This window comes from Wyeomyia smithii, chromosome 1 (genome assembly GCF_029784165.1).
Source record: "Wyeomyia smithii strain HCP4-BCI-WySm-NY-G18 chromosome 1, ASM2978416v1, whole genome shotgun sequence".
NCBI classification, from domain to species: Eukaryota; Metazoa; Arthropoda; class Insecta; order Diptera; family Culicidae; genus Wyeomyia; species Wyeomyia smithii.
This window is the reverse complement of record NC_073694.1, coordinates 132,950,898-132,965,915: the sequence shown is the minus strand read 5'-3', so window position 1 is coordinate 132,965,915 and position 15,018 is coordinate 132,950,898. Positions and strand designations below refer to the sequence as shown.

The window sequence follows — 15,018 nt, the reverse complement described above, 5'->3', positions numbered from 1 at the left end:
GCAAACAAATCCTAACAATTGCAATTACAAATTTCTAACTCATAAATTCATAAATACTTAAGCTACTAACAAACCCCCCCCCCCTTAAAAAAAATAAAAATAAATGCTTTAAGGAATTTTGGCGCGCTAGCGTTGTTTCTTTCGTTTTTTTTGTTCACACAACTTTTATTTGACACGGCACATTTTCTTTCATATTTGACTGGTTATCATGTTTTCTTTTTTTTTAAACTACCTTTATTATCAACAAAAATAGAATACATGGACAAGTCTAATTAAAGGTATTTGAGACTGTCGCAATGAGGTTTATATTCCATATGTGTCGTAGGCGATAGATTCAAAATTCTTCTCAACGTATCACGAATTCGATTAGTACTGGTGGTATCAGTAGCTGTTCGGTTCCAGATAGATAACAGATCTTCAGGAAATTGGGTTGAAAGTACTACACCACATATTTCTGGACCCACAAGGAACTGTTCGCCTAGCATCGCCATGCAAACGTTCTCCCACGCGCGATCAATTTTATTCTTCCTCAGACGTATTACCCATTTACCTCCACGCACATTTCCTGGATCTTCCCACATTGGTTTTATGCCATTCTGCAATAAAAGATGTTTATATAATAAACTAATTTAGGTAAACGAACAAAGGTGGCAAATCGTACGAGAAAATGTCACAAATATTATAGGGCCCTATAACAGAAGTCGAGCAGACTGGACTTGACCATGTATTTCAAATGAGACGAGTTGTTCGCAGAAGCTTCTGGATTACGGCCCTATTTGAATTTAGGGGCCTATTACTCGAGTTACTCGTTTGACCAATTTTGGTATTACAGATGGCGAGTCGGTGGATTAAGGACGATTAGCTCGTCTACGAAACTGCTGGCCACGTTCGTGACTCAGCTGTCATCAACCAAGTTTTACTCGGATTCCGTAAAACAACATTTTGCTCGCCTCGTTAGTGACTGGAGGCGAGGTGAGTTGCTCGCCTACTTTTTGTAATAGTACCCTATATAATTCAAATCATAAAATAAATAATAATATCTATAGAATACTATGAAAATGTTTTATTTTTTTTGAGTTTTGGTAAATATGAATGATTTATCCTTTCAAGAAACTATCAGATTTTTACTAAACTGTGCAATACTTTGTTCTAACTAGGGATATTACGAATATCCGCATCACGCAACAAGAAATTTCATATGGATGTTAAAAAAATAAAATATTGCTTTATAAATTTTTGAGGCATCAACTTAACGAATTTGTATGAGTAATGCTCAAAGTTTCGTCTTCTCGATAAAAGCCTAAATGCTAAACTTCAGCTTAATCGGACTTTGGGAACACGTACCCCAAAGCGATCAAAGTTTCACTTTTGGCCCCAAGCTCGAAATTTGTCAGTGCCAGAAAGTCGAATTTTTAGTAGAAAACACCGAGGTAACACTACTTCTCGACGTTTCATGCATTCCTGAGGCATTTGGCATAAAAAAATCGCTATCGACGATTTCATGAACCTGTGCATTTTTCATCGATGAGCAGTTCCACAAAAAATGTCCCAGCTTTAATATTTTTTTTAAATTGTCATTTTTGATTTGGCTGAAACTTTGCATAGATGTTCCTATAGTCAAAAAAGCCATTTTGTACTATTGGTTTAATTTTTTGGAACACGACACTTTTTTGGGAAGCTATTGAAAAATGCTGTTTTGAGAAGGTTTTGATGATTACACACATTTTCAGGGCCAAAACGGTTTGTTTGACCGGTGTGACGTGCGAAATTCTAAGTTATTTTTTGACGTAGGACTACGTCTTTGTTTTCTATACTAGATTACATTTTGTGAAATTGAAAACGAAACTGGCAAATGTTGCGTCAGATTTCAAACGATTATAGCAAGCGAACGACTTAATGCATCTTAGTCATTTATATGTCGGTGGATAGATAAAATGTGTAACAATTGTTTGATATAATGTTTAACATTGTTGCTTTTCTGCTTAATGGTGAAAAAGGATGAAAAGTTCCAAGGTCAAGCTTTCCCAACAATTCCCTCGCTATTGGTTTGCTTCCCAAGCACGAATAACAATAACATGGACGAAATAAATTCCACTGCCTACATATTTTGACTCAACAAAGTGTTTAGGTTTGTTTGTCTTTCTCTAAGCTGCGGGGCCACGCTCTAATGGCAAAAATCTACTCTGAACTCGATACAAAAGACTGCATGTAGAAAATTCAGCTACAGTTTAGTTTGTTACACAATAGCGAGTGGAGTGCAGCTGTTAGAGGTACGCAACATTGAGAAACGAGAGCTGCATACGAGTCAACTTCCAGGCACTGCAGAGCATGTTACCTTTATTTTGCATACGGCAGCAACAGTTACCATCGTACGCTGCAGGATATTTTGCTGGCACAGCTACTGGTGGTGCGATCATCAGCGTTCTGTAGCACGCATTTCTAGCTAAATATTATGGAACAGGCTCTTTTCAGAACTATAAATGCTTGAAGATAAGGGTTATGAGAATTTTCGCATCTACTACTAGTGTGAAATTTTCATGTATTCATGCATTCCTCAATAATCATTTTTACAATAACGACCATCAAATATATCGGTAGTGTTGCCCATGAACAGTTTATCGCAGCATATAATATATATATTTAGTCCTACGGCACCATTTCATACAATCCCTAGGGCTGTCTATCTTGTAGTATTTTTCATACAAGTCATTGCGCCACCTTGATGTATACACTCTCGCTTTAATAGCTTTGGAACTCCGGAGTGATTCGCGTTTAGGGCGCAACTAACAAAATGTAAACAAATCGTTTTATTACTCCATTGGTTTCGAAAAGACTCACACAATTCATGGCAAGAATCCTTTCTTTTGTATAAATCGATAAAATTATTTAAATCAAGTTTTTAGTAAAGGGCGATAAAACAGTTTATCCAAAACAAAATATACTTTGGAACTAGGCCCTTTACATTGTTTTGAAGCAACGAAATTATTTGCGAAATATTTCGTAAACAGGCGGATCTACTTTTATTTTCAAAATAAAGGCGCAATTAAAGGGGCCCATTCTGTGCCGTACACGCATCAGTATCGGATGTGTGTGGTGATCGCTCCGATAGAATATAAAACAAAAGACGCGCGAGTAAGTGTTGGCATTGTTTGCCTGGTCGAGTGAAGGTTCAAGGTCGCCCGCCTTTGTGCAACTGTTTCGCATCGTGGCTGTTTGCTGGTGCGTAAGCCGATTTGGCTGCTAAGTGATTTGTGCTACAGCAGTGGACGAGAATCTCAACACAAAGGAGGAAAAAGAAGAAGCCAACAGTTGACAGCGAGTTGTGTCGCTGTGCTGAGTGATCACACACCCGGCTCGCTGCTGGTGGCTGTTTGGAGCTGCTGTATTGGTGCTGCTGGCTGTAACGGCTGCAGCTTCGACCGTTCGGACAACCAACCCTGCTGAAAGGAGAAGTAAAGAGGTACGTGTTCTGTCGACGCTAGTGCGCTAGATTTAGCGCGATGGATGTAGATCCCTCGCCTCCCGTGCCACCATCCCCGAACCCCTCCGACCCTGTCCCTCCTGCCAACCCTTCCTCTGTTAATTCTCCAGTCCCCCCTCGCCCCAGGCTTTACCCGGACGGATCTCAGGGCAGCTTTACTGTTTTCTTTCGGCCAAAAGCAGGACCGAAATCGAAACCGTTAAACATCCTGCAGATTTCGAAAGACCTGAAAGGAGGGGTACAAGGCCGTGACCGAAATCTCCAAGGTCAGACCCAACAAGCTCCGTGTCGTGGTCAGCGACCTGGAACAGGCCAACGCTATTGCTCGCTCCGAGCTTTTCACACGCGAGTATCGCGTTTATATACCCGCACGAGACGTGGAGATCGACGGTGTCATAACCGATTCGAGTCTGTCGGTCGAGTGTATCTTGGCAAGCGGTTTTGGCTGCTTCAAAAATGCTTTGTATCACGACGTAAAAGTAAAGATCATAGATTGCAAGCAATTGCGGTCTGTGTCTCTTGTCAACGGCACAAAAGTGTACACTCCGTCAGACTCGTTTCGTGTTACGTTTGCCGGATCTGCTCTCCCTAGCCACGTATCGATCGATCGGGTTCGTCTGCCTGTGCGATTGTATGTACCCCGTGTTATGAATTGCACCAATTACAAGCAGCTAGGCCACACAGCCGCCTACTGCTGCAATAAGGTACGATGTAGCAAGTGTGGAGAAACTCATGCGGACGATTCTTGCAGTGTAAATGCTGAAAAATGTATTCACTGCGGGGAAAATCAGCATGAGCTCTCCACATGCCCGGTGTACATGCAGCGCAGAGATAAAATCAAGCGGTCACTTAAGGAGCGTTCAAAGCGATCTTACGCTGAGATGCTGAAGAAGACCGTGACCACTTCTACCATAACATCGAACCCCTTTGATCTGTTGTCCTCTGATGAAACCGATTCTGACGATTCACCAGCGGGAACAACTTATGCCAATCCTGGGGCGTCTAAAAATATTTCCTCTCCTAAACTTCCCCGAAAAGGTCCTAAGATTTCCCAAAGTGAAATGAAAGTTACAAACAAACCAAACAGTGCTGCGGAAAAACCGAAGCAAACTCCTCCTGGGCTTGCAAATTTGAAGTCCCAGAAGGAGTTCCCAGCACTGCCAGGAACATCTAAAACCCCAGTTGTTCCTTTTGCACTCCCAGTTGATGAAACAAACTCTGGATTAGTGAAATTTTCTGACATTGTGGACTGGATTTTTGAAACTTTCAATGTACCCGATCCAATTAAAATTTTTCTTACAGCATTCCTCCCAACAGTTAGATCATTTTTGAAGCAGCTGACTGCCCAATGGCCCCTCCTTGCAGCGATTGTATCCTTCGATGCCTAATTCATCTGCGTATACGAAGGATTCTATCTCTGTCTTACAGTGGAATTGTAGAAGTATTTTACCAAAAATGGATTCATTTAAAGTTTTAATAAATAGAAACAAATGCGATGCATTTTCCCTTTGTGAAACTTGGCTAACTTCAAATATTGATCTCAACTTCCATGATTTTAATATTATTCGCCTTGATCGAGACACCCCATATGGAGGAGTACTTTTAGGGATTAAAAAGTGCTATTCTTTCTATCGTATTAACCTCCCCTCGATTCCAGGCATCGAAGTTGTCGCATGTCAAATGACAATACAAGGTAAAGAGCTTTGTATTGCCTTAATATATATTCCTCCCAGAGCACAGGTTGGGCAACGGTTGCTCTTTGATTTAATAGAACTTCTTCCCTCGCCACGTTTGATTTTGGGAGACTTCAACTCTCATGGTGTGGTTTGGGGTTCCCCCTACAATGATAACCGCTCCTCTTCAATCTATAACCTTTGCGATGACTTCGACATGACTATTTTGAACAACGGTGAAATGACACGTATCCCGAAACCTCCAGCGCGCCCAAGCGCTTTGGATCTATCCTTATGTTCGACGTCGCTACGGTTGGATTGCACATGGAAGGTAATCCTCGATCCTCACGATAGCGACCATCTGCCTATTCTTATTTCAATTACTAACGGTTCAACTCGCATGCGACCAATTGACATTCCGTATGACCTCACACGGAATGTCGATTGGAAGTTATACGAGGAAATGATTTCAAAAGCGGTCGATTCGATTCAACATCACCCACCACTTGAAGAATACAACCTCCTCGCGGGCTTAATCCTCGACGCCGCATTGCAAGCCCAAACGAAGAAATATCCCGGCGTAACGATCAAAGAGCGGCCTCCAACTCCGTGGTGGGACAAAGAGTGCTCAAATGTCTACACGCAAAGATCCGACGCGTTTTTGGCCTTCCAGAAGGGAGGTATACCCGACGACTATATACGGTATTCGGAGCTTAATACCAAGCTTAAAAGCCTGGCTAAAGCAAAGAAACGCGGATATTGGCGTCGGTTCGTGAACGAGACGTCGAGGGAGACATCGATGAGCACTCTTTGGAACACAGCCCGAAGAATGCGGTCAACGGTCGGTCGAAACGGTCAACGGTAACGGTCAACGAAAGCGAGGAGTCTTCAAGTCGGTGGGTATTTGATTTTGCCAGGAAAGTATGTCCGGACTCTGTTCCTGCGCAAAACTTTGTTCGCGATACGTCTCCGGGTCACAGCGCGATAGAATCACCTTTTACGATGGCAGAATTTTCAGTTGCCCTCCTGTCCTGTAACAATAACACACCTGGGTTAGATAGAATCAAATTCAACTTGTTGAAGAGTCTACCCGGCAATGCCAAGAGGCGCTTGTTGAACTTGTTCAATAAGTTCCTGGAGCAAAACATTGTACCGCAGGATTGGAGGCAAGTGAAGGTGATCGCCATCCAAAAACCAGGAAAACCAGCTTCTGATCACAACTCTTATAGGCCGATTGCAATGCTATCCTGTATCCGGAAATTGATGGAAAAAATGATACTCCGTCGTTTAGACCACTGGGTCGAATCAAATGGTCTACTATCAGATACTCAATTTGGCTTCCGCCGTGCCAAAGGGACGAATGATTGTCTTGCGTTGCTTTCAACAGATACTCAGCTGGCGTATGCTCGCAAAGAACAAATGGCGTCTGCGTTCTTGGACATTAAGGGGGCTTTTGATTCCGTTTCTATTGACATTCTTTCGGGTAAACTTCACCGACAAGGATTTTCTCCAATTTTGAACAATTTTTTGCACAATTTGCTGTCCGAAAAGCACATGCATTTTACGCACGGCGATTTGGCAACTTTTCGCATTAGCTACATAGGTCTTCCCCAGGGCTCATGTTTAAGCCCCTTTCTTTACAACTTTTATGTAAATGACATCGACGAATGTCTGGCAAATTCATGCACGATAAGACAACTTGCAGACGACAGTGTAATCTCTGTTACAGGAGCCAAAGCTGCCGATTTGCAAGGACCATTGCAAGATACCTTGGACAATTTGTCTGCTTGGGCTTTACAGCTAGGTATCGAATTCTCTCCGGAGAAGACTGAGATAGTAGTTTTTTCTAGGAAGCATGAACCTGCTCAGCTTCAAACACAATTAATGGGTAAAACGATTTCTCAGGTTTTGGTACACAAATATCTTGGTGTCTGGTTCGACTCTAAAGGCACCTGGGGTTGTCACGTGAGGTATCTGATGAAAAAATGTCAACAAAGAGTGAATTTTCTTCGTACAATAACCGGACAATGGTGGGGAGCCCACCCAGGAGACCTTATAAGGCTTTACCAAACAACGATATTGTCTGTCATTGAGTACGGGTATTTCTTATCAAATGTGAGGTCTTGAACCGTCCTGTGATTGAAAATTTTGAAAGGTTAATCGAACTGAATTCTCAAACCCGTTTTATGACATTGTATTTCAATCACATGTCCCATAATATTAACCCTTCTTCGAATATTCCAAACCGTGTCGACTTATCAAATACTTCTGATTCTACTGTGTTTTTCGATACATCCATGATAGAAGAAACTCGTGGAATCCCGGATCATTTACGCGTGCAGCAGATCCCCAAAATTTTTTCCAATAAATATCGAAACATCAACTGCGACAATATGTTCTACACTGACGGATCACTTCTCGATGGGTCCACTGGCTTCGGTATTTTCAATAACAATTTAACCGTCTCCCATAAGCTTGATAATCCTGCTTCTGTTTACGTTGCAGAATTGGCTGCAATTCAGTACACCCTAGGGATTATCGAAAAAATGCCCACGGACCATTATTTCATCTTTACGGACAGTCTCAGTTCCATTGAGGCTATCCGATCGATGAAAGATGTTAAGCACTCTCCGTATTTCCCGGGGAAAATACGGGAACATCTGAGTGCTTTATCCGAAAAATCGTATCAGATTACCTTAGCGTGGGTCCCTTCTCACTGCTCGATACCGGGCAATGAGAAAGCGGACTCTTTGGCTAAGGTGGGCGCAACAAACGGTGGAATTTATGAAAGACCAATTGCCTTTAATGAATTTTTCTCATTTGTACGTCAGAATACGATCATCAGTTGGCAAAATGCTTGGACCAGAGGGGAACTGGGAAGGTGGTTACATTCCATAATTCCCAAGGTGTCGACGAACCCGTGGTTCAAGGGGTTGGATGTAGGTCGGGATTTCATTTGCGTGATGTCCCGGCTTATGTCCAATCACTATAGATTTGACGCGCATCTCCGTCGTGTTGGGCTCGGGGAAAGTGGTATCTGTGCCTGTGGTGAAGGTTATCACGACATAGAGCACGTTGTTTGGTGACCTATCCTACATGTCCCTTATATACGTTTTCCTGAAATCCATCCACGCCCCAGTTTAGTCCTACCCCCTTCCGCCTGCATCCAGCCTAACGACAAGAACACGTTAAGACCCCGGATCCGGAAACAGCAATCAGACCCGCACGATACTCTCAAGGCCCGAGGGAGACAACCCAACATGCCAGTCCGTAATATCTTGGCCCAGCAGCGGAACATGTGCTTACCTATGGCAATGAAAACCATCATACAGTAAACCAGTGCTTTTATTGCAAAATATTATAGCTTTAAGTTACATTTAGTTTCAGCTCGTAGTCGGCAGCGAGGATAAAAAATTTGCTTTTAGTTATTAAGATACTTTAGAAAGTAAGCTACCAGATATAATTGGCGCCGTTAAACATTTAATTGTATTTGTGCCGTGTCAAATAAACTATAGATGAACAAAAAAAAAATTAAAGGGGCCCAACTGAAGAAAAAATAAAAACAAGGCGAAAGAAAGATGGGCGTATCTCGTTGTCAGAATGCTTTAAGGCGAAATAGAGGTGGGCGAATCTTGTTGTCAGAATGCTCATTAGGAAAAGGTTAGAAGAAAAGCGCAGATTAAAGCCATAACGCACAAATTTAATGTAGTATTGTTAGGAAACTATAATCCAGGCTTATTTTACGTCGATTTTTGGTATTGTTGTTAATGTTAGTCACTTCCTTTGAAATTACGATTTGAAAATGCACTTGAGCAAGATCGCACCAAATGACCTATGGTCGAATATCGACCATTTTTGATTTGAATGAAACTTTGCACACGTATTTGGCTTAGCAAACTGAGCATTTTTCACAGGTGGAGAGATTTTTTACACCCATGAGTTATATTCTAAAAGGGCGTATGTCTTTTGGCATAGGTTTTATTCGGAGCATTGTAGCCCTAGAAACCGTTGGTTGTATAGAAAAACTGTCTGAGAATGAGTTGTAGGAAAGTGAAAATGCACCATAAAAAAAAATATACACTTTACAAAAAAAAATTTTTTTTGGACCAAAAAAAATTAAAAATAAACATTAAATTTCAATTTGAAAAAAAAAAGAGAGTTGAATTTTTTTTTAATTTTTTTTTTTAAAGAAACTTGACGATAATACGCAACTTTTGAAAAAATTCCAGGATGGAGAAATGAAAAATAATTTTTTTATGGTAGATTATTTTTTTTATAAAAATTCTAATTTAAACATTTTTCAAAATATTTGTATTCCGATGATTTTAAACGATGCAGAGAGTCATTTTGAATCAAAAAGCTTTTGGTAGTAAACATTCTAAAGGCATCGGTTTTCGAGTTATTTTGAATTTAAGCTCGAAAAATTATTAAAACTTCGAAAAATACACGTTTTTCTTAATTTTTCCATGGTTCTCCAGCAAAAACCATACGTTCATTGCAATGCTTGATCAAAAATATACAGTTCATTCTTTGATAACAAAACGATTGGATAAATAACTCAAGCGCTAAACCTTAGCCTACCTACACGTTCCCCCTTGCCGAATGTTTTATAAAAAAATATGTTTGTCGTGCAACACTACCTACTTGTTTACTAAAAATAACTGTTTGTAAAGTACGCAACCAATAACTACTGGGTTACCTATAATATCTGTTTTCGTATATAAATACGATTGCACTACTCCAGATGTGTTAGTAACAGTTTGCATTTTGTAAAGATGAATAAAGTGAAAATGGAATACACCAAGCCCAAATGCTGTAATCCCTTTCCTGATCATCGGTGCTCAACAAACTTACGCAAATTAAACGAAAACGTTATTGCAAAATTAAAAATATTGAACAGTCAAGCTCATTTTAATATGTCTTTATCAATTTGTGATTCGTGTAGTTATTGGAATAATAGTCAAGCCACCATTCATCCCTTCGTTGTTTACTATTCAGAATCTGGAACGCTTAAGAATATCAGCTTCATCATAATATCGGAAGTACTCCATCATGATACTATTGCGGTTCAGGTGTTCATTGCCAAATTAATGAGTTTTCTGAAAACAACAATACAGTTGAAAAGAGCGATATTAATGTCTGATGGAGCTGCTTCACAATATAAAAATAGAAAAAACTTTGCAAGTCTTTGCAAGTTCAAAACAAAATATAACGTCGATGCAGAGTGGCATTTTTTTGCGACTTCTCATGTTAAAGGCCCATGCGATGCAATTGGTGGCATATTAAAACGAATGGCAAGAAATGCAAGTTCAGCTAAAGAACATGAACATCCAAAAGAATTCTGTGTTTAACTCTTTTCTTGAGAACCGTTCGTCCAATCGTTTTGTTGTCAAAGAATGAATTGTATATTTTCGATCAAGCATTCCAATGAATGTATGGTTTTTGCTGGAGAACCATGGACAAATTAAGAAAAACGTGAATTTTCCGAAATAATAATAGTTTTTCGAGCTTAAATTCAAAATAACTCGAAAACCGATGCCTTTAGAATGTTTACTATCAAGAGCTTTTTGATTCAAAATGACTTTCTGCATCGTTTAAAATCATCAGAATACAAATATTTTGAAAAATGTTTAAATTAGAATTTTTATAAAAAAATTTATCTACTATAAAGAATTATTTTTCATTTCTCCATCCTGAACTTTTTTTTAAAGTTGCGTATTAACGTCAAGTTTCTTTAAAAATAAATGAAAAAAAAAATTGAATTCTTTTTTTTTAAATTGAAATTTAGTGTTTATTTTTAATTTTTTTTGGTCAAAAAAAAATTTTTTTGGTCAAAAAAAATTTTTTTTGTACAGTGTATATTTTTTTTATGGTGCACATTTTCTTTCATTTTTGACTGGTTATCATGCTTTCTTTTTTTTTAAACTACCTTTATTATCAACAAAAATAGAATACATGGACAAGTCTAATTAAAGGTATTTGAGACTGTCGCAATGAGGTTCTTGAGAACCGTTCGCCCAATCGTTTTGTTGTCAAAGAATGAATTGTATATTTTTGATCAAGCATTCCAATGAATGTATGGTTTTTGCTGGAGAACCATGGACAATTTAAGAAAAACGTGAATTTTCCGAAATAATAATAGTTTTTCGAGCTTAAATTCAAAATAACTCGAAAACCGATGCCTTTAGAATGTTTACTATCAAGAGCTTTTTGATTCAAAATGACTTTCTGCATCGTTTAAAATCATCAGAATACAAATATTTTGAAAAATGTTTAAATTAGAATTTTTATAAAAAAATTAATCTACCATAAAAAAATTATTTTTCATTTCTCCATCCTGAACTTTTTTTTAAGTTGCGTATTAACGTCAAGTTTCTTTAAAAAAAATGAAAAAAAAAATTGAACTCTTTTTTTAAATTGAAATTTAGTGTTTATTTTTAATTTTTTTTTGGTCAAAAAAATTTTTTTTCGTACAGTGTATATTTTTTATGGTGCATTTTTAATTCCCTACAACTCATTCTCAGACAGTTTTTGTATACAACCAACGGTTTCTGGGCTACAATGCTTCGAATAAAACCTATACCAAAAGGCATACGCCCTTTTAGAATGTAACTCATGGGTGTAAAAAATCTCTCCACCTGTGAAAAATGCTCAGTTTGCTAAGCCAAATACGTGTGCAAAGCTTCATTCAAATCAAAAATGGTCGATTAAATTTTCGCGTATTTCCAGGCGATTTGAAATGATTTTGCTCACTTGCAAATTTTCAAACTGATATTCCCCAATGTTTATCTTTTGCCAGTTGTGCCCTCATCGCAAATCACTCCGGAACTGGTGGGCGATGTTATGCGAAATTATCAAAATAAAAGACCAGAGATGTTCGGATATCCGCATCCACATTAGTGTATCTCAAAAAAAAACCGGTGTTGAAAAGGTCAAGGTGCTCGACCCCAAATTAAAAGATAATGTTATTTATAGTATTTCTGTAGAATATTTCGACTTTCTAAAAAAATTGTTTTCAGGTTGCTCAAACGAGATTTATGAAAAAATAACTTTTTGGGTTACAAAACTACTCTTTTGCACTTTTTGCAATTCTGTTCGATTCCCACATTTTTCCATATATTTTTTCATTTTTGGCGGGGTTATTTTTGAATATTTTACATGGTTTGATTCAACATCGTATTCAGGTATTTGGCTCACAGAGCCCATTAAACATAGCAAAAAAGTGATTTTTTTCCATAATTTTTAAAAAAAAAAACCTCACACAACCAACACATACAAAAAAATGTGTCAGTCAGAAACTGATATTTTTACTGTAAAGCAGGTAAAAATGTTCATATCTCAGCTGCCCGATGAGATATCAAGGATCTTTCTACATATAAACTTTTGTCATGAATCCCCAAGGGGCTCTTGTGGCTGTCAAACTCCATACATTTTCCATCTACCACTCATTGATTCTGGTACCAGCGTTTCTGGTACCTACTTTTTGGTTGGTTTGCCCTAAAACAAGTGAAATAGAGTAAATATCCCATTTTGTCGGTAGACTTATTCTCGAATAAATGTCGTTTGAGATGAAAAAATAAACAAGAACTCAACATTTGTTTTCAGTACAATGTGCACTTTCAATGTAAGATAAGTTTTGTAAGTTTTACGAAATATTGACGCCGTGATGAATTTATGGTTGGTAGGAAAAATGTTGACGTTTATAGACCCCTGTGAATCCCGCTTTCCAGTGAAAATTTCAGTCCCTGATTGAATTTTTTTGCATGTGTTTTAAAGATGTTTATCTAAAAATTGTGGGAAAATAACACTTTTTCGTGATGTTTAATGGGCTCTGTGAGGCAAATAACTGAATGCGATGCTGAACCAAACCATGTAAAATATTCGAAATTACCCAACATAAAAAAATATATATGGAAAAAGGCGGGAATCGAACAGAATTGCAAATAGTGCAATAAAGTGGTTTCGTAGCTTAAAAGTTTTTTTTTTACAAATCACATTTGGGCCACCCTGAAAACAATTTTTTAAGAAATCTAAACGTTCTACAAAGATACTATAAATAACATTATCTTTTAATTTAGGGTTGAGCATCTCGACTTTTGCAACATCGATATTTTTGGGACAGCCTAATCCACATGCGTGAAGGCGAAACATCCACATGCAAATTGACATCCACATCAGATGTTAAAAAAATCACATTCGTAGCATCCCAAGAACTAACATGGAACGTCGAAGTTTTTATACGAAAAAATATGTTTTATATCAAATTCGTTTTTGCGGGGAACTGTTTTTTTTCTACACTACACTTTTTTGTCACGGACTACACTTTTTCTATCCCGGACTGCACCCGGGAGAGACAGGGTGTAGTTTGAAAACATCAACAAAAATAAATGCTGCCAGATGCCGTACGAAAATAATTACAACTGAGTGTAGTGTCTAAGCTAAAAAGTGTAATCCGGGAAGATAGAGTACCGTGGCGAAAACGAATTCGACATGAAATAAGGTTGATGTTCCCACTCTCAACTGATGCACATTTGACAATTCACCATTCAATTTCTTGAACAATTTTCTGTTTTCGAGCGAATTTATGAAAGTATTCCATGGAAATTTTGAGAAAGTTTTTAATAATAGTCTATATCACCTTGAATAAATGCAGTTTCCGGAAAGGTTTCAACACCGTAGGTTTGATGAGATGGCAATACAAGGTCCACCATTGCTCTACACTAGCACAACGTCCCACAAAATGAAGCGATTTTCCATATTCCTACAAGTAAATTTAAAAAAAATTAAAAATCATGATATAACTATTTATAATTGACAATCCTACAGCAGCTCGATGTGAACCTTTTTTTGCAAACCAAAGACAGTACGTGTACTGCAATTTATGCTCCCCTGGACCCACTCCCAGAGTTTCTAATTTGTCCACATCGAAATCGGTTTCCTCATCGCCACTGTCGTCGCTGTCGCTGCCATATGGTTTTAATCTGCAGATAAAAACATACTACTTAGTTTTGAAACTTTTACACACCAACGAAACGTTGATGTTTTAATGTATAACCTAAAACAAGACGTATACAAATATGTTGTAACTTACGCATCGTACTTATTGTTCATTTTAAGTGGAAGTTTCTGATAGATGCTACAATAGTCTTCAAATAATTTATCACAGTTGCAAAATTTGATTGATAGTTGCCTTTTTTGAAACAAAAGCAACTTTTCACGTATGAAAACAACGAATACGACTGCTTCGGCGTTTGCTCGATATCTTCTACACCTTCTACACACTTTCGTATTTTTCTTGGCACTTCACCAATTCGGGTTATTCGCGTTGAAAGAGATTTTGAAGGCTGTTCGCACCTACGTGAACAGTCATATGTAATTGTCAGAATGTGCGTGATAACAAAAGCAAAAATATTTCCTTCCTTTTTTTTCGCATGCAAAAACCAAACAAATATCAGCAACACCGTCAACGCAAATGAGACGAATGAAAATTTGAAAAATTTGTGTCAAATTTGCCAGTGAAGCCAGATTTTTTTTCTTTGCAATATGTAAGCAAACGGAAAACAAAATCTACTTAACCGAAGGGTAATAACTACTTGACAATATGTAAACCTAGAAATACTCAGAGGTAGAGATATGTGGAGAGGATGTTGTGAGCCAAACGAACTGTCCAAATCTGAGCCAAACGAACAACAGGTACCCTAATCTGGGTACTTTTACGGTTACTCACTTTTGAGTAAAGCTTTAATACGTCAAAAACTGAGTAACAAAACAATTTTAAACAGTCAAAAACTTATGCTTATTTTACATTGATATCTTACAAATGTTATTTAAATCGCTTCAGTGTTTTCTGCCTTGATGGCTTCA

The 15,018-nt window shown here is 38.1% G+C and overlaps 1 protein-coding gene across 2 annotated transcripts; it reads right to left on the bottom strand.

The window, feature by feature from the left end:
• Positions 1–211: 211 nt before the first annotated feature.
• LOC129717808 (eukaryotic translation initiation factor 4E type 2) lies at positions 212–14,591 on the bottom strand. 2 transcript variants are annotated; one of them, XM_055667989.1, is made up of 4 exons: positions 14,255–14,591; positions 13,979–14,135; positions 13,793–13,915; positions 212–596 (listed from the first exon to the last, which is right to left on the bottom strand). In XM_055667989.1, exons 1-4 carry the CDS (start codon positions 14,263–14,265, stop codon positions 273–275), a joined length of 615 nt encoding a protein of 204 aa, XP_055523964.1. In that variant the 5' UTR covers positions 14,266–14,591; the 3' UTR covers positions 212–272. The 2 variants fall into 2 exon arrangements, with proteins under 2 accessions (XP_055523964.1, XP_055523963.1); XM_055667988.1 differs by having other exon boundaries at positions 14,246–14,573.
• Between the last annotated feature and the right edge of the window lie 427 nt (positions 14,592–15,018).